This window comes from Hesperophylax consimilis, chromosome 6 (genome assembly GCF_061612785.1).
Source record: "Hesperophylax consimilis isolate HC1 chromosome 6, BYU_Hcon_1.0, whole genome shotgun sequence".
Lineage (NCBI taxonomy): Eukaryota > Metazoa > Arthropoda > Insecta > Trichoptera > Limnephilidae > Hesperophylax > Hesperophylax consimilis.
Window position 1 is genome coordinate 3,309,204 of NC_142841.1, and position 20,124 is coordinate 3,329,327.

At 33.4% G+C, this 20,124-nt stretch overlaps 1 protein-coding gene across 1 annotated transcript in view; it reads left to right on the forward strand.

Moving 5' to 3' along the window:
- Nucleotides 1-442: 442 nt before the first annotated feature.
- Nucleotides 443-20,124, forward strand: part of LOC149422845 (alkylglycerol monooxygenase-like) — a 123,936-nt gene continuing 104,254 nt past the window's right edge. The window contains exons 1-2 of the mRNA XM_089632314.1: nucleotides 443-721; nucleotides 3,659-3,942. Coding sequence (XP_089488440.1) covers nucleotides 3,739-3,942 — 204 coding nt within the window. The 5' untranslated portion in view covers nucleotides 443-721; nucleotides 3,659-3,738. The remainder of the gene's footprint in view (nucleotides 722-3,658; nucleotides 3,943-20,124) is intronic.

The window sequence follows — 20,124 nt, forward strand, 5'->3', positions numbered from 1 at the left end:
ACAAATTATATAACTACCAACTATGAACAATAAGGTGTAAAATAAATAAATATAGTGCAAATGCAGCACAGCGAAATTTTGTCAATAACGAGATGATGAGCCTTTCAATAAATAGTGGAATTTTACTGCAATGTTTCCGTGGGCCAATGATTGACCTTACATTGGTCACCTGGAGTTCAAAATGTATTAATAGGTACTCATATTCAAAAGTAATAAGTTAAAAAGTAATTAAAGATGACTTGCATTAATAGGCTTCTCGATTATAGCGCTTTACTTAGAGATCTTGTCAGCGAATCACTTGTATGTAAACATGACACCCAGCAAACAGTATGTAAACAAATCCAGTAAGTATTATATTATTATTATTATTACCCAACCGGTTAGACAGTTTGTATATAAAACGCCGGAGCCGTAAAACTACAATCAGTGAGTTGTTATCAAAGCTTGCGTACAAACGCATACTAACGCTGCGCAACACCTATTATATACATTACCGAGAAACAAAATAAACAGTTTTGCGTATCAGTGACATAAAACAATAACAAGATAAGCACATTTCTCTGCAGTGTTTAAAAAAAGTGTATTTTTATGGACTTATTCTAAGGTACACATTACTTTGGTTATATTGACTTGATACAATAAAATTTCATTGAGTGAGCATTTCTAGTTCTTCAGTGTAACGTGTGAATAGTTTTACCTGGATAGGTTGTGCCTGTAATACGTAATTAATTTGTAGTGTTCATTATTTTATTTGTAATGTTTTGAACAACGTATTTACATAAATAAAATCGTTATAAAACTACTAACAAACGGATATCATCACTGCTAAACCTTGGCAATAAAAATTAAATACTTTTCGAAAATTATAGTCAAATAAATATATTTTAAAAAGGTTGCTTCCGCTGAAGGTGGGTAAATGGCATCCCCAATAAATGAGATGTGCTGGGAAGTGGAAGGATTTAAAGGAAGTAAGGAAAAGAGGAATTATCAGAAAGTTAGATAGAACCAAAACCAAAACCAGAGCCATTTAAAATAAATAAAAATCGGATTTAGGGTGTTTCTGAAAGTATCTCACTATTTTAGCTACAAAATTCTTGCTCTACCGATGTTTTAGATTCATTCGGCACCGGTGCATAGTCAGGAAACACGCCAAACGCGCGCTCAACATTACACACATGTGACATTTGTCGTTTCTACGATTCGTACTTGAGTTCAACTTCTCGGCTGTGGAACGATTTGCCGGCCTCTGTGTTTCTTGCCTCCTAAAATACGGGTCTCTAAAGACCCTGGTTCACTCCTTCCTTTCCACAAATTATCCTCCACACAGCATCCCTAAAGGTGACATAGGCTCTGAGGGAAATTATTTTCCTGTGTGGATTTAATAAAAAATAATTCCATTTTTACACTTCTCCCGGCTTTGATCAAGCCACAACTTATGGAACGTTTTTTGTTGGACTAAATGTGGTAAAAAAAATGTTTGATTTAAATAACTGAATCTGAATAGATAAAACTTCTATCATAAATAATTAACTTTAGTCTTTCCGGGGTGTGTACGATAATTACTGAAAGTTCAGGGTAATTAGCACATTTGTTATCAAACTCAATTGAAAAACACCATTGCTCAATAGTTCAGAAATAAACTTGCTTATCAGAATTTATTATTTATTGACAAAGGTTATCACTTCTTTTTAATAAAATACGGTAACTCTCATAGTAAAGTTTGTCAACAGAATTACGAAAAAAACTGTATACAGCGTTCATTGCATTAGTTTGTAATGTTAAAGAAAATCCTTCACAAATACGCTAGGATCACTTAAAATATTATTTACTAATTTAGTATATTGCGTGATACATTGAAAATAGCGTTTTTTTTTTTTAAATTCGTGTTTTTAAGATAGTTTCGTGTCTCTAAATTAAAACAATGTTTTTTACCTTCCTTACGAGTGGTTTGTGCATTAAGAATTCCAAGGAGAAACTTGTCTAACAACTTGCCAAATTTACATTGAATTACTTCAAAACAACAGCTATTATCGAATCTAATTGCATTAAACTGATTACTCAGACACTTATTAAGATCTGGCATTCAAATCTGATCTGATAAGGTGTTGACAGAACTCTGCTTATCACGAGTATGTTAACAAGTTCTTAATTTAATTAAGAATATATTAAAATTTAGTATAATCTATCATTAATTAGTATTCTATCATTCCACTACATTTGACCATAAATAATAATAATAATAATAATAATTGGATGACTTGTATAGCGCCGTTTTTGTGCAAAATCACCTCAAGGGCGCTGTACAAACTTATAATCTATGTTATAATCTATGCCAACCGGTTTATACGGCCGTGCCTTCGTCGGTGCAATACAAATAAAAGAAATATAAAAAAAATTGTCTATTAAGAAACTACACCATTTTTGCTAATATTTTTATGGCTATCCTTTTGTTTTAAGTTGGTAAAACAGACCGGATTTTTTATACAATTCGATACAAAAAACGAGAACATCTACGATACAAATGTGAATAAATGTCTCCGAATTCGACGGTCACGAGCAGTTAGATTCGATAAACCACACTTTATTTAATAAAAAATACACACAAGTCTTTTACAAAATATAATGAAAATAAAAACATAATTATTAAAAACTTTATTTTTATTTGACTCTTTTTCATTTGGTTAGTAATTTGATTGTCATGATGATGTAATGGGTTTTCCTGAAACTTGGAGACAAGTAAAATGAATAGTAATATAAACACAGTAAAATGTTTCATAGGAAGATACCTAGATTATTAGGACCAATTGTTACAAGGAACTTGAATAAATATAAAGTTAACATTTCAGTACTGTGAAAGTTCTTTTATCATTGCATTGGGGTGCAGTTGTTTCACAGTTCCTGAAAGATCTCTGAAGCAACTGGCCCTTAATCTACCAAGAAAAGATCACAACAATGTAAGACTTTTTTGTTGTTGTACACAACGATTGTCGTTGATGTTATATTAACAAATATAATACAGGGTTTTCCAATGAGAGGTGTTATTTTGATATTCAATCGTAAAAGATCAATGGTTTCGTTGCTTGTGTGGCACGTAGCGCCGTTTTGTTGAAATTAAACGTTGTCCAGATCAATACCATCCAATTCCGGTCATAAAAAATCATAAATCATCTCTCTATAGCGCAATCCATTCACCGTAACTGTTGCTCCAGCCTCATTTTCGAAAAAGTAAGGTTCAATGACTCCGCCGGACCATAAACCGCACCAAACAGTCACACGTTGAGAATAAAGAGGCTTTTCAACAATAATTCTTGGGTTTTTCGAGCCCCAGATGCGACAATTTTGCTTGTTGACGAAGCCACCGAGGTGGAAATGGGCCTCATCATTCAAGATGATTTGCATTTGATTCACTCAAGTGAATTTTAATAATTTCAATGCGTTGTTGAAGCGTGTATCGTTCCATTTTTATTAATGGCGTAGTTTCTACTTGTCAAATGTCAAAAAATGACAGCTTTTAAAGTAACATCTACCGAAATAGCGGGCTATTCAAAATAACACCTCTTATTGGAAAACCCTGTATTTTTTGTGATACCGGTCATCAGAAGTTAAAAGATGAAAATAAAGAGATTTATTGTATGAAAAACACACTTTTTTATAACAGGGAACAATTCATAAAACTGACTTAATACTAAACGCAGTGATATCTAATAAAGTGACATCCGTAATCTATTAAAAACCGAGATGAACTCTTTGAACATGGAGGACAATTGGACAATGGTTTTGGATGTTGTGAGAGAGGACTTGGAGAATATCTCAAGGTTTTACCACTTCGACAAGGGACAGGTTGTGAACTTCGTAAAAGGGCTGGGGCAGTTCTTTTACGTTTTAGACCCACTGCAGACATCGTATGAAGACAAAAGCCAAGTTCCAAACCTATTTCGTCAGGTAAATATATATTCTTTATTACATATTATAATTAATGAGCTCACTAAATTGCTAACATTAAAAAAATAACATTCCATCGATTATGCCAGAAAATTTATTATTTTATTGACACTTTTTTTCATCATACTTCCTTCTTTATCTCTTGTTTTGCTTTCAGCTGAATTGAGTAAAATAAGTTTGAAAAACAGAATAACATCAAATTATCGAAGGAAACACTTTGTGGCTTGACATTATTACACAAATGAAAGAATATCTTTATTTTAAACCACTTTATTATACATTATACACTTTATTATAACCACAATAAATTGTTTTAAAATAAAGATATTCTTTCATCTGTGTAAGAATAACATCAGTTTGAATTAAATAACATCATTTTCTTTCTTTGTTTTTATTGATACCCATTCCATGTTTAAATGTAAGCCTATAAAACACCTTTTAAACATTTAGGTAATTGAAATTTATTAGAACTGCTTATATTATATTGTTAAGAATTTATTTTTTATTTTGGACTAATTTTGAATGTGGATATTTTATTGCTCAATGATATACAAAAACCTAACACTGTAAAATATGAATGTAAAAAGACTGTTTATAACGCAAATATATTTGTTTAAATATATATATTCAAACAACCTTCACTGTTAACCTTTTCCTATATTATTATTTTTAGAGCATTTTCCTGCAATGCTTTTGTTTGGAGTAATTTTTTTTTTAATACGATATATATATGTGTACACTAAAGGTGTTCAGTTTTCCCTAAAATTTCGATAGAGGGTAGGAAGATGGATATATCGTATTTAAAGAAAATTTACTGCGAACAAAAGCATTGCAAGAGAATGCTTTCAAAATAATAAGATAGGAAAAGGTTTATAAGGTTTTATTATTTATAAGGCTGTTCATAAAATTTTAGTATCTACGATGTAATACAAAGGTTATAAACAATGTTCACAATTGACCTTATCCTATCTAATTATTTTTAGAGCATTTTCCTGCAATGATTTTTTTGTTCGGAATAAATTTTCATATTATTATTAAAACGCTCGCCACAAAAAGTAAAGTAACCCACTTACACGAGTATTTATTTCTTCGTAGCAAGATAAACAGAGCAGTTAGGACAATTTATTAATAATAAATTTGCAAGTGCCTTGTTTATGAATGATTGTATCACAGCGTATAATTACCGGGTCACGTAGACGTAGTATTAAGGTAGAAACTTGTCTCACTCCACTTACAAAGGGTAAATTACGATGAATAGCGATTGTTTTGATGTACGTGCTCACTTAACCCCTTTTAATGTGGTATTTCATTCATTTTTTTATTGCTTCGCAACAAAACAAACAGTTTTCTTGTCACAACTAATTTATATTCTTATTTGTCACACATAGGTACACGTTATACTTACAATTTAAGTCACCCGTTTTATTTTTAAACTAGCGCAGATTCTTAAAAATCACGGAATAATTTTTTTTTATCAGAAAGAAAATCATTCCGGGTTACGAATAACCTGACAATGTTTGAAAATCTCCTACAACCACCACAGTAAGCGGAAAATGTTGCTTGTTTTGTGATGGAGGACTTATCCAGCCTAGTAATTGAACATGCCACGTCTGGGTGGGACCCAAACACGATACCAACTCGGCCACTAACCGGAATAATAATAATAATTTGAATCTCGTATAGCGCAGTTTTGTGCTATTTCACTTCAAGTTCGCATCAGTGGTAAAACACTCACATAACATTTTTTAAAAATGGCTCAGAATATTAGAGAAAACTCAAATGTTCTTCGGTTTTTACAATTTTTTCAAAATTTCTATTGAGCTTCCTCCCACATAAACATTAATTTCAAAGCCACCACTTAAATATGAATCGGTACTTAATGTTAGCACTTCCCTAATCTTCTTAACTAATTTCCTTTCCCAACCCTTTCCTCCCCTATTTTAAAACATTTTACATTTATTTTAAAACATACACCACTCTGCGGAAAATAGCGGATGACTTTCGGTTGTTAGATATTTATTTTACAAAAGGTATTTGAAGTGTTTAAAGCATTAATAATAATAATAATATTAGAGTGATTTGTATTGTGCCGTTTTTGTGCAAAATCACTTCAAGGACAATGTACAAATATATAATACACATGAATAAAAAAAAATATATATATACTATATGGAGGTAAAATAGAGTACCATACTTACCTGGTAGGTCACTTGAGATAACACTTAATTAACATTAACTCATTGTTTATTAGCCAAATTTAGATATAGAATTTAGGTCATAATTGGAAAATTTGACATATTTGGACATTCCGACATTAATTTTAATAATGTATGTTTATGTTCTTTAATGAGCATGTTTAGGAAAGGAAAAACAAATTTTATGCTGGGCGGTACTACATACAGTACAAGGTTTTGATCAGAATTCACTTTCCTAAACATGATTCATCCCTCCGTAGAAGACATATTTCGAATAATGTTAATCCAATAAGAAAAGTGCATTGTTCAATCTCATAATTATATTCAGAACTAGCAGTAGGTCACGAGGTTCTAGACAGGCTGGCTAATACGGAAGCTAAAAAAATAACTATCCGCCTTGAAACTACATGGGAAATGCACAAACAGGTTTGTGCGGTAATTACTAACGATATCTACTGCGATAAAATAATGTTATCATTTTGAGAACTACGTGGAATATTGTTGAAAAAAACGGTCTTAGAGTTTTTTCAAATAATTAAATATTTCCAATTGAGAACTTATTATATGCTTTCGATCGATAGTTATTTCCTGCTACGATTATCTTCATTCTGGTGTCATTATCATTAAGAATATAAATTAATAACATTTGGGTCATGGGTAAATAACAGATTCTAAGAATTTTTGATTAGTTATTACTAACGATTGATTTATTTCTAGGATTTTACCCCTGACCCAGATGTTACGTAATATTTCCTTACATAAGTTTATACTAGCGATGGGCGGAATCGATGAATCATCGATGGTTTACTCGATCTTTTTTACCATTCGAAATATCTCGATTCATTGTCAGAATTAATTCGATTGCAACTCCGAGACAATCGTTTTGAAACGTCATCGAAAGTCGTCGCTGTGATTGGTCAGAAATAATCGATGCCAGCCAAGCGTTGTCATTGGTCAGAATTAATTCGAATGCACGGTCCGAAATAATCGTTTTCAAATGTCATCGAAAGTGGAATCGAGACAATCGCTCTGAAATGTCAGAAATCATTCGAATGTTCAGTCCGAGACAATCGTTTTCAAACTGTCAGAATTCGTTCGAAAACGCAAATCTTCTCGATTCTCACATTCGAGAGGTTATATTTCGAGATGTCAAAATATCTCAGATTGCTTGACAAACGAAATATTTTATAAGTACATTGTTGGCTGCCTACTGAAGCATGTTGATGTTATAATCAACCTCGTGTGTGAATGGTAAATTATGAATTAATACTTTTAGGTGACGATTTACGTTTCCAGTGGGTATAGTTTATGTGTAAAAGATTTTCATGGTGATAGTTTTTCACAATTGAAGGTTTAATACCTACCTATGTTATTTTTAGGTTATGTATCATCTATTCGGGACATTCGGGTAGTGTATATTTAAAATAAAATAAACCAATAACTTAGCAAACACCATTTTTATATTTAATGCTGATCGGGTTTCACTACAACCGTAGATTCTTCGGGCAGTATACAATATTCAGTATATATTAAACTCATCAAGTGACATGTGTTCGTTCATATAAACATAATATATCTGCTACCTATGCTACGAACAAATATATTTAATTTATTTGAAATTAAAATGAATGAAATAAACATCGGTGTCTCTTAGTTAGTAATTAAAATGAAACGCTTTCTGTAGTAAAATAACTTTATTTACTTAATAATAATTTGTGAATTGCATACAAATGAATGAATGGTTTGTTTTGGGTTCTAGTAGGCGCCTACAACGTACATGAGATTTAGAGGTTATTTTTAACAAAACGGCATATAATTATTATCTTATTATTAAGAGGTACATTATAAATATTATTAATGGAAATTTGTACCTACTGGCTACACGAGCTATTCAGCAGGAGCTTACAATATTATATAAAACAGATATCAAAGTACAGCAAATGAAAATTACAGCACAATAATAATGTACATAATAAGATACAGGTACCCAAAATTAAATCTGCCTGTAATATAATATGTAGATACATATTTGAAATTCGTGGCTAACAGGAATAATACTAATGTTGCTAGCAGACAACAAGGGAATCATTACCAGGAATGAAAATTAGTGATTGAAATTTCGCTAGTACCTGCTTACCAAAAATATTGCCATACTAATGAAAATAGATTACAACCGGAATATGCAAAACAATTTTTTTTACGATAGGAATAGTCTTGATATTCGAGTTTCTATTTTCTAATCCCGCACTCCGAGCGATTCATTCGAATGGATCATTCGATTCTTTTGATGTTTCGGTTAAAAAAAATCGATTATATAAATATTTCGATCATTCCCATCACTAGTTTATACACATTTTTTTTTACTCTGAATCGAATCATTTATCTTTCATTGGTCAAATTTATTACGACTGTTAGTTATTCCGTAACGAAATTTTATATAAGTCTATAAAATATTCGTTCATTGAACGAGTTTGAATAATTTGTTATTTTTTTTAAGAATATTCCTAAATATCCAATTGACAGATTTAAACGTTTCATTCGAAGTCCAAATTTTTCCGTGTTGGAAAGAATATCGTAGAAATTCGAAATAAATCAAAAAAAAATAATACAATTAATCTCTCTCCGATTTTGGTTCGTTTCATATGTAAAAAAAAGTTTTTTTTACTAAAATACATCTATTTTTAAATTTCTTTAAAACTTTAAAAAAATTGGATCGACTGGATTGAACCTTCCTTCCCAGGAAATGAAGTCAAAAACTGTACCAACCGGGCCAAATCCCGATTTGATAATACCGACATTTGTTGGATATATTAAATGATGTAATGACATCAAATTTCAGAGAAATGCGTATATCCGGGTGTGTGTACGCGATTTCCAAGAATGTCTTGTGATTGACAACGACTCTATCTGCCGAGGCACAGCTTGATCGGATGTCAAGAAGTGGATTAATTATTGCAGTCAAGATTTGCATTCATTAATTTCCGAAAAAAGTGATTTTAAAATAGATGTATTTAAAAAAATCGACCCGTAAAAAGCATAGTTTTTTTTTACCATAATAAATTGATTTTTATATTATGTAGATATATAACATATATTTATATATATATTGGTAATAATAATAATAAATAGGTTTAACCGATGCTTGAACCTGCCTCACCAAGGACTGGCTTGGACTGGCTCATAAAAAACTATGTTTCTAATTTTCTGATTTAGTAAACCATAACCAAAATTTGCTCTGAAATCACGAGATTTTTAAGTAGCTACTAAAGTACACACCTATCTACTTAAGTCATGTATACTCAACGATAATTCTTCTTTCAAATTTTCTATTGGCAGGTAGGTACCATAGTATTGATTATTCCGATTTGACAGCTCGTAAAAGAATCCACGCTCATGTAAACTCTGTCGGGATAGAAAGGCAGTAATTTACAAATAGACGAAATGCATGAAATTGGACTTCGCTAAGCACAGCCAAAAATACTTAAACTTGGGGATAGGATAGGATGCCCAAATGTAAGTCATCAAATATGAATTTCAGAGCCGGGACTTTCATTAGCCTGATTGAATATCAAAGCAGGTAATTATGCAGAATGTTGCCAGTTGCGGCAAGTGACAGAATATTTAAGTACCTACTCATATTAACTCTGACAATAATTATTATTCATGGTGCGCCAAATCTCATTATTACTGTCCCTAAGCAACGTACAGTAGTTAAGATGTGGTTTCCTGAACTTATGTTTACGGGTAATTTGTGGGTTAATGGACGATAGATGGTGGAGCAAACACTTAAGTAGATTTCTGAACAAAAGGTACTCCGTTAAATATTTATTTGATCAAGAATTTACCTGCTTGATACTTTTAATTGAAATTTGTTACTTTAATCGAAGCTAGGAATAAAATTTGCAAATCTTGCAACTCTTTCTGCATCTCGCAATTTTTTAAATTCCTTATCCTTCTTGGAATTTCATGTCTTTCACGGCAAGTGTCTGAAAACTCAAGACATTAATTACAACGACTTGTTCAAGATACCACACGGCAGAACAGATGTTCTAGCACAGCATAATATGAAAAGAAGAATTGTGCTATTGAGTAAACTTTGTAAAATAGTACTATTTTATTTAATTACTTTTAACTTTAAAACTTTTCATTTACCTATCTTCCCAAATTTTAAAACACGAAATCTTGTAGATGAGAGATGAAGTACAATAATAAAAATAAATATTTTACATATATTTAAAAAATCTAAACGTCGATATGAAGAGTGGTGTAATCGTTAAAAAACTGCTACAAAATGGTTTTTAAAAATTGTAATTTTTTAAAATGTAAATTCATTTTTAATAAAATTTCAGAGATAAGTACGTACCAGTGTACACTTTCAATAGAGACGCCTTCGGTGGTCGAGGGGTAAGGCTCTCGACTAGCAATTCGAAGGTCGCGGGTTCAAATCCCGGCGTGCGCGAGTAATCTTCATTTGATGAATTTATGTTATGTCACACTTTATTTATTCAAATAAAATGTGGTATATTTTCGGCCTGTTCCCGAGTGGAAGATGCTCTCAGTATCGCCCTGGTGTAAGATCACCATTAAGAATTGAAACGTTGCTTGAAATGGCTTTAACCGTGTTTGGTGACCAGATCTGAATAGCCAGGTACTTACCCACCTTCCTCTTTCTCGTCTCCTTCCCCTCCCCACTACATTCAGCCTCACAACAAACTTAAATTGAGGAAGCTATAGTCTCACTGGCTCAAGACGGTATTTACTTAAAAAATAGATGTCGTGCAGTAAAATATATATTTGATTTATTTTATATGTATATAAAAAATAATATATAAATATAAAATAAATCAAAATGAAGAGAATATTGGCGTAATCTTGGAAACTGCAACAGAACGATTTATAAAAATATTGCATCGGTCGAATTTCTCATTGGCGAGTTTTAAGCGGACAGATAAATAACAGTTATATAAATTTCCAGAGTTACAGAGTTACCTACTTACTGATTAAAAAAAACTTTCAATATTGGCCATGTAACACATTTTTATATCAAAATCATACGTCAAAGTGTATTGTAATTTTTGAAATATTTCATCAAAAATGTAAGGTTTTACGAGTAGGTTTCGTATTTTGCAACACTGTAACCCAATCTGGAAACAATAAAAAATAGAAATTTGTATTGATAATATTTCGATGTCAGGTTAGAAACTGGTGATGAAACTATGTTGGTTAATATGTAAACCTACATAATACATAATCGTTACGTAATGGTCGCATCATCCCAACGAATATAATGCCTTGTAACTTGTAAGAAGCGTTTACCAATCGAAGCAGAGAAAATATTTGGTTAAAATATTAAGTTAAAAATTACTTGAGAAATATGACTGTTTTGTCGCAGCTCCCATCTCCCAGCTCTTGTCCAAGCTCCTGACTCAGTGTCCTAGTTAGTGTGAACAGTAGATTGGAAGACATGACAGTGAACCAAGACACTGGCCCAGAGATAGTGGGGCAAGCTTTCTCTGCAGAATAGTGTCTTACACCAAAACCTCCTAGATCAGGATGGTTTAGGATGATTTAGGAGGTTTTGCTTATACCCAGCGCGTTGTCCGCCTGTAAACGCGTTTTGACAAGGCAGTAGGACAATAACCAATCGCTCCACGCCTAACGTATCTCGGCTCTACAATACAATACATCTTGGCATAAAGGACCGATAAAAAGATAATATTTTATTTATTATGTAACGCGAGTCGTCTTGTATCCATTTTGACAGCGTTCCGCGTTTGAACTACAGTAGTTGTATTGTTCCATTGTCCTGCCCTGCGCGGTCACTATTGAAATGTCTTCTTTATTGTCCTCGTTTGATCCCGGCATAAGACATGGCGCAGTATTATACTGAGAGACCGAGTGTCTACCCATTTCTAATGGACATCAAAAGGTCGATTGAATCATCTAACTAGACAACAGTCATTAAGTTGTTTACAAAAATATAATATTGTGTGTTGATTGTTTTGCGTCACACGTGCGTAATAATTTGCAGTTCTATTGAATGTAGTTGGTATTCATGTATTCACATGCATTAGCATTACGGGCGCTACAGACCATTCAATCAAGCTCAATGCAGGCTTGTCCTAGTGAAGTTAAAAATTCTAACGTAAACAATGTTATAATGTAAAGAAACAATAAACAGCGATCGTATCAACCTGATTGAGTTAAATGTAAAGTTGAACCATGTGGAGATGCGTTGTATGCGATACGAGGGCGTGGCTATGAAGTTGAACAGTTGGACCGCCAGATCATCTAAACACCATCCAACCACTCAACGGCCAACCAAGTTGAACAGAAGTCATCTGTAGCGTAGTTGAGCGGTTGAATCAACTTGCCTAGAGAGCCGTTGGATGTAGTAATAAATAAAACTAGCAGTTAAAAACCCGCTCCGCGGGTTTTTGCTGCTAGGCCCTGCGGGCGGCACTTGGTTGGGCTTCGCCCACTTTACTAACAACAGTTACATTTAATAAGTAGATATTAGATCAATCCGAGCGCGGACAATGAGAGGAACACCCTTCACCCCAACATAAATCTCGTCAATGAGAAAAATGTTTCCTCTCCCATACCACCGAAATGATTTCATTTTTAAATCGAAGTTAAATTGAAAAAAAAAAAAAAAAAAAAAAATATATATATATATATATAATATATGTAATTCGGAAATAAAAAATATCAACATATTACAATATTAAATATAACTTTGCTGAAATAATAAACTCTTACCAAAAGATTGTCAAAGTAAATAATTTTTTTTTTAAATATAAAGGATTATTTTATTGGGATAATTCCTAAAAATCTACATATTTGGGTGAAATAGTATTACGCTCTTACCAAAAGATTGTCAAAGTAAATACTCATACAACAAAACTCTCTTAAAAATTTTTCAAAGAAAAAATTCTTAGGCAGAAAAACCTTACATGTGGGATAAATTGACCTGAAAAACCAAACTATTGTAAGCAAGTACCTACAATTTATTATACTTTTATTTTTTACAATTTACAACTTAATATTATATAATTTCATTAGGAAAAAATCTCTTTATAAACAATATTGTCCGTATACCAATCAGTCAGAATTTGCCCTTGTCTGGAACCGTCAATAATCTGTATAAATAACGATGACTGCGTTCGTACTCTGGAACAGGCAACGTACAACTGTCCATGAGAAAATACTGGTTCAGGAAGTAACAGTCCAACCCGTTAAAAAGTTTGTCCTTGAGATTTATTAATGGTCATTGCATAAGCTAATTTAACTGGAAACTGTTTCCTGCACATATTGAATTGTATTGTAACATCAGACAAAGTGTTTAAGTAAATTCTAGGAATGAAATGTACTGTACCTTTTCTGTTCCCCGTAATGATTTCGGCTTGAATTAAGTTACAGCTAAAATTTTTAATAACCATTCTTGTTCCATTGCAAAGGCCATCACCAACAGATAAATTTCTAAGTAACATAATGATGGCACCAATTTTAAGATTTAATATGTGTGGTGGGAAGCCATTTGGGTTTATAGAATTTAAATATTCAACAGGAAAGTTAGCCTGCTCGTTATAATCTAAATTTCCTTCTTCATTAATGATGGTATCAACAGAATGAAAAGTCTTCATTTGTCCTTCTAATCGTTGAAGTACATCCTCATTGATTGCACAAACATGACTATTTTTGGGGCACAAAATGGTACGTTGACTCATCACTAAGGCATCAGCAGTGGTATGTGTCTTACCATATATACATTGAATAATATCTTGGCAAATATTTACATTGGGAATAAGCACAGAGGACTCTAATGTTCCTTCTACGGGAGGAAGTTTTCCATCTCCCAAGTCCAAAAGCCATTTAGAAAATATGTTTTCACTTTCTAAAGCTCTGACATTTGTTTTTAATTGAAAAGTTTTGAAATGGTACCAAAGTATGCTGCTTTTTATGCAAGCGGCAATTAATTGTCCTCGTGAAGCACGTCGACACACTGGAAGGATCTGACGAAAGTCTCCGCCCAAAACAATAACTTTGTTACCAAAGACAGAATCACTTCCCATGATATCACGTATAGTACGCTCAATTACTTCTAAAGCTACACCTGGAGCCATTGGTGCTTCATCCCATATTATAATATCTGCTTCTGTTATAATTTTCCGGTTCTTTGATGTGACCTTACATGTTGTATTGTCCTGTAAACTGAGGGGTAAATTAAAAGCAGTATGACACGTTACCCCACCTGGAAGCAAGATAGCTGCAATGCCTGTCCAAGCGACTGATAAAACTTTTTTACCTTTTCCTCTTAGAGTGTGAATTAAAGTTTCGTAAAGGTATGTTTTCCCTGTTCCTCCTGGGCCATCAATGAAGAAACATTTATTGTCATCATTTTCATCTGAAAAAAACTTATTCAAAATAGAATTATATGCTTGAAGTTGTTCGTCATTGAGTTTGGCAGCCATCAATTCACCTAAAGTGTTTTCAGAAATTACATTAAAATCAGTCACTTGTCCAAAACTGCAACTTTCATCAGGTTCAGGTAAGCCCTGCATTCTGCAAGATGAATTCTCCTTCATAAGCATATCCTGTATGTTTAAAAGACAAAGATTAATAGCTGTTTCTTCAGCAACACCATGATGAAAAAAATCTTCAGACATACATTTGTTGAAATCATTCCACAGCTGCAACGGGTCCGAAGGGATACATTGTATTAAAATTAAAACAAATAGATGTCGAAGAGTTTTAGGCATCAAATACAATGAAGCCTCCGTCATGCACTGCGTCCATTCTCCTATGTCATCAATGAGCTTCAGTTCACGCGCCGCATCACGAAAAGTAGCTAGTAAATTACCATCAACAGTTCGCAAAGATTCAAAGGATGTAGCTCCAGCCACCTTTATAAGAATCAGCCGTAAATGATACAGTTCTATATTTCTAGGAGAAATTGAAGGTATTCGTCCAATGATTTTGCCACCTCCCCGCTGTCGTCTCGTCCACTTTTTACCAGCTGAAAAGACATAATTATTTGGTACATCTTGATACAGAATAGAGCGTCCCTCAATATCTTGAAGATTCAATTGGAACCACGCTGTTAAAGAGGTGTTCCTTGTAGATGCTTCCCTGAGAGCCTGTTCCTCCTGCCCCTCTACAAAATACACAGATTGGCTGTCGGGTAAATGTAAAGCCAGAAGTAAAATTGAGTGAGATTGATCATGTATAGGATTTTCCATAATTTTCCAGACAGCTTCAGGGGCACTTACATATCGACAATTGATATATTGCTTAATTTCATCATATTGAATAACCGCACTCTCCAAATTTCCAGCTTCTTGTCTTATTTCGATTCTAGCACAATCAAAACCTTTAGATATATATTTATGAATATATTTAATACTGGCCACTGAGGAACAAATTTCAACATTAATATGAGCATCATATTTTTTGCTAAGGTATGCATTATATGGAACAACAAATCGATTGTCGATACGTATATCCCGAACAACGTGATTTTCAGAAAAATTATCACGTCTCCTGTACTCTGGATAGCCTGCGGAATTATTATCAGTAGAATCTTTAAATGATTTGGGGAATTTTTTAGAGCACTTACCGTTTACCATGCAGACTGACCTTGGATTAAGTACGCCACATGGTCCATGAATTTTATTTTTTAAAATAATACGGTACAAAGCCGAATTCTTCGGATGGGGTAGTTCTGCAGATACGGCATTATCAATATCAGAAGCTGTATACAACTTATCTTGGCTGCAAAGTGTAAACACGCCATGTAGATGAGGGAGTCCTCTTTTTTGCTGTTCAATTGTATAAACCCAACAAATTACCTTTCCAAAAACATGTTTCTCAGTCATATCATGAATAAATTCCTTGACTTTTAGATGGAAAACCTTGGCTACTATATCAGGCCTGTCCGCGGCCGATTGATAATGTTCCAATTCGGTTTGTATTTCTGGCCATTTGGGATTGCATGTAAACGTTATGAATAGATCAGGACGACCAAATTTACGTACCATTGCCATTGAATCTTGATAAAGTTTATTCATATGGCGTGGTCCACCAGTAAATGAAGATGGAAGAATGACTATATTACCTGCACGTACTCCTCTATCAGTGGCTAAATTTCTTACATGGTCTTGCAAACCTTGGTAGCATTCCACTCTGAGTTGTCGTTGGTTTTTCCTAATGTAATCTAGGCGACCAGATTCATAAATAATGTAAGCATGAATTAAATACTGTTGAAAAAGTTTACCCGCATAATGGATTGGATTAAATATGTTTCTTCGCACTGCTAATTTACTTGCATAAAACTGCATGGCAGTTACAGTATGACGTTGAGCAGTACAGAAATCAGCATGATGCTGAAAGCCTGGGGTCCAACCACATTCACCTGATGGAAATAGTAGTGGGAAAACCATAGGATCTAAATGCTTTGATAAAGTTGCCACCCTTTGAAGTCCTTCAACATTTTTAGGATAAACAGCGATATCTATACCCGATGGTAAATTCCCGTCTCTGTCTGCTACATATACCATGGCGATATCGTGAGAACTGGTTGGAGCATTGTACCTCCGTTGGTCATCAGCTGATGAACGTGTAAATAATAGACGTATATCTCTCACCTGCCCACCGTCAGCCGCAATGCGTAATTCTTCTTCCTCGACAGCTTCTTTTAGTTTCTTATACTGATGAGCATAAGGGCTTATTTGGCGTATTTCGCTATCAATTATTTGCATTATATTTTGATAGCAATCGGCATTAGATGGATGACTCATACGCACTCTAACAGCCTCATCAGGATCATATACATAAAGCTGAGCATAAGAAGGTATTTCACCTTCAACATGTATACTTCTGGAAGTCAAATGATAAACCTCACCAGAAATTTTTAAACAATATGGACCATTACCTGGGATATTAGCTATTTGCGCTCCAAATGAGGCAAATCCATTAGCACTGTTATATTGACGAATAAAATTCCTAAAGTTTTTAGATTGACTACAATCTCCTGTCAATAATGCGTTAAGTGCTGGAGGATAAGCTAAAATTTGTGGTATTATTTTTCCATTATGACAGCAAGAATGTAACAGTTTACCTTTTTCAACTTCAAAATGAAGCGCCTTGCAATGCTCGATTGTACATTCTTTTGACATGACGCCGAAATAATTCTGTTCTGGAAGCACATAATTTGGATTATTGATTAAAGCACACTTCAAGAATACATTACATCTATTTGCTGTGGAAAACCGCCTTCTGGAATTATTGTGTTCAATTTGATTATCAGTCATATATTCTATTCGTCTTCGGGCACTTCGATCGCTCGGTAAACGTCCCTCTCTCATTCGAACATTCCGAAATTCGGCCAATTCTGGTAAAATATTGTCCACATTCCTTTTAGCCATAGTTATTAAATTGAAATAATAATCTGAAAACAAAATATTTATCTTTAGTGACTCACAGGAACTTTTTAAAACAAATTTCTAGGTTAGCACGTCAATTATTATGTAATTACCTAGATATTAAACATGATAGCGCATGGGGTCGGTGTTGTAATATCAAAAAATAATTAATTACGTAAAGTATCGAGTGGAGCTGGTTATTTTTGCAGCCGGCTTTAAATGGTGGTAATGGTGGATTTATAATTATATTTATTATTTATAATTATAATATATCTCACATTAAATAATCACACTGACATTGTACATTGCTTGACACTAACTGGCTATAAAAGTTTTTTACAATGATTGGAAATCCATATACGCTGGCAACACTGAACAATCTGTCTTTCGCGTGAATATGGCATGAATAATGATAAACGTCAAATTTTAATACGTAATTGTGGATAATTTTTACTGTAATGTAATGAATCCAATGGATTGTCAACTTTCTAAAACATATTTTCTTCGATATAATCCAAAAATTATATGAGCATCGTGTCATTTTCAAATCGTGTCTTAAATTTCAAGTTAGCCTAATTTAACCGAAACAGACAATTTAAATTTGACCAATCAGAGGGCCTACACCGTCCAGACGCTGGAGTAATAATATTATCAGATTACAGGAACGACTAATGATCATTAAGTTTTGGCGGATTTTTTAACAGTATATGCTTGTGGTTGACAAAAAACATGATATCTCTGACGATAAAATGATGCAACGAATAAAACCGTATAAGGATTTTTTTTATCCTTTTAGTATCATCATACGACTTTTATACGTTGATAAAGTAGGATGCATCAGTGGCGGCCGGTGGTCAAAATATATGGGGGTTCACCGGATTACAACATTAAGTCATAAAATAAATTAAATAAAGGTACATACCTATTTATAAAGAAGTTCTATTCTCTGCTCCTTTTGTTTAGCGAAGACCTCTATCAATGCTTAACACTGATAGTGTGATCAGTCTGTCCTGGCTCAACGTGTTTAAAAAAGATTTTATTCTTTTTAACGTTGAGAAACATCTTTAGCTTTCAACTGAGGTCATTCCAAAGGTCATGAATGGTGCACAAAAGTTTTAGTAATTTCACAGTCTCGGGAAAGTCTTCTGATGAACAAGTACTATAAAAAATTTGTAAAATTGATAAAGGGCCGTTAGCTTTTGAAAAATCGTCGCGGGCGTAAATTCTACAGAGTTCACTTTTACTGAACTTTATTTTGGAAGTCATACGTTTTAAACGTAACATTGAAATCATGTTCTGGGAAATTTGACCTGTATCGATTTTTATTAAATAGCTCATTATGGTGTTTAACTTAGGCACGGTAGCCAGAATCCAATTGCATTCTGATGTCAACTTTTCCTAAAACCTTTAAGCTCAAAACTTTTTGTAAATGTAAATGACAAGAATTATGTTTTTTGATTTTTAAGAAAGGTGAGTTACATCAGTAACACCGCTGATTTTCCAAACTGAATCAACATCGTAAATTAAACACGTAAAACAAAATAAACTATTCAATTGATCACATGCACAGAGCTACGAAGCTTTGTTATACATTGTTTTGTTAAATGATCGAGTAAACTTCTTCGATCCAGATTTTCACTCTTGTTTTATTATCAGTTCAGATTTTAGGTGGACAGACATTTTTTATTATCACTTTGTTTTCAAAACTCGACCTATTGTTCTTAATGTATTCCACATTCAAACTCATTCTTAATTTATACTTTGAACAAACACAAAAGTAATCATAAATTAGTATAACCTGCAATTGATAACCCTATTAATAATTGATATACAAGATCGATATAACCTGCAATTAAACTTTAAAACTTTCGCAGAGTAAGAACATTTTTTAATTCAACAGACCGTGCCCGGCAACGGCGAGTACTGACTAAACTGATAATAAGTAATCTGACCATCACTCATCTCTTAATGACAAATTTTATCTTAAATGCTTGTATCCAAGAAGCGAAACATTCGCTGAAAATAGCAGATGGTAAATTGAAACCACGATATCGACAATAACATTAAACATACACGTTTTAGTTTAACTTTCTACTGAATAAACCGTTCCTTCTGATGTGGTGGTAAAACCCCGAACGCCGTCCATGATATGGTATTATTTGCAAAGAATAGTATGAACTGGTATGTACCCACGCTTTCGACTGTTCCACAGAATATGCGACAAAGCAGTTAAATTTTGGATCGCAATCGAAAACGAACTGCTACGAACATAGGCACAAGTCAAAGTCGGTCTGCAAGTTAAGCGCGCTTAATAAGTAGGTACCTTTTGAATGAGATATTATAACCGAACCGAGTTTCGTATTGTGATTAGTCATGTCGGAAATCTTGTTGGTTGTTCGGCGCTCGGGAGCACATATTAGCTGGCCGCCACTGGGATGCATGCTACGCTTTTTCCCCAGAGGAGCAAGTGACGAAATTGAACCAACCATCGCGTTGTCTATACGCAACACCAACCAAATTGAGAGGTCTATATGGGTTTTAACTGAGCCCTCAAACATTCCTCT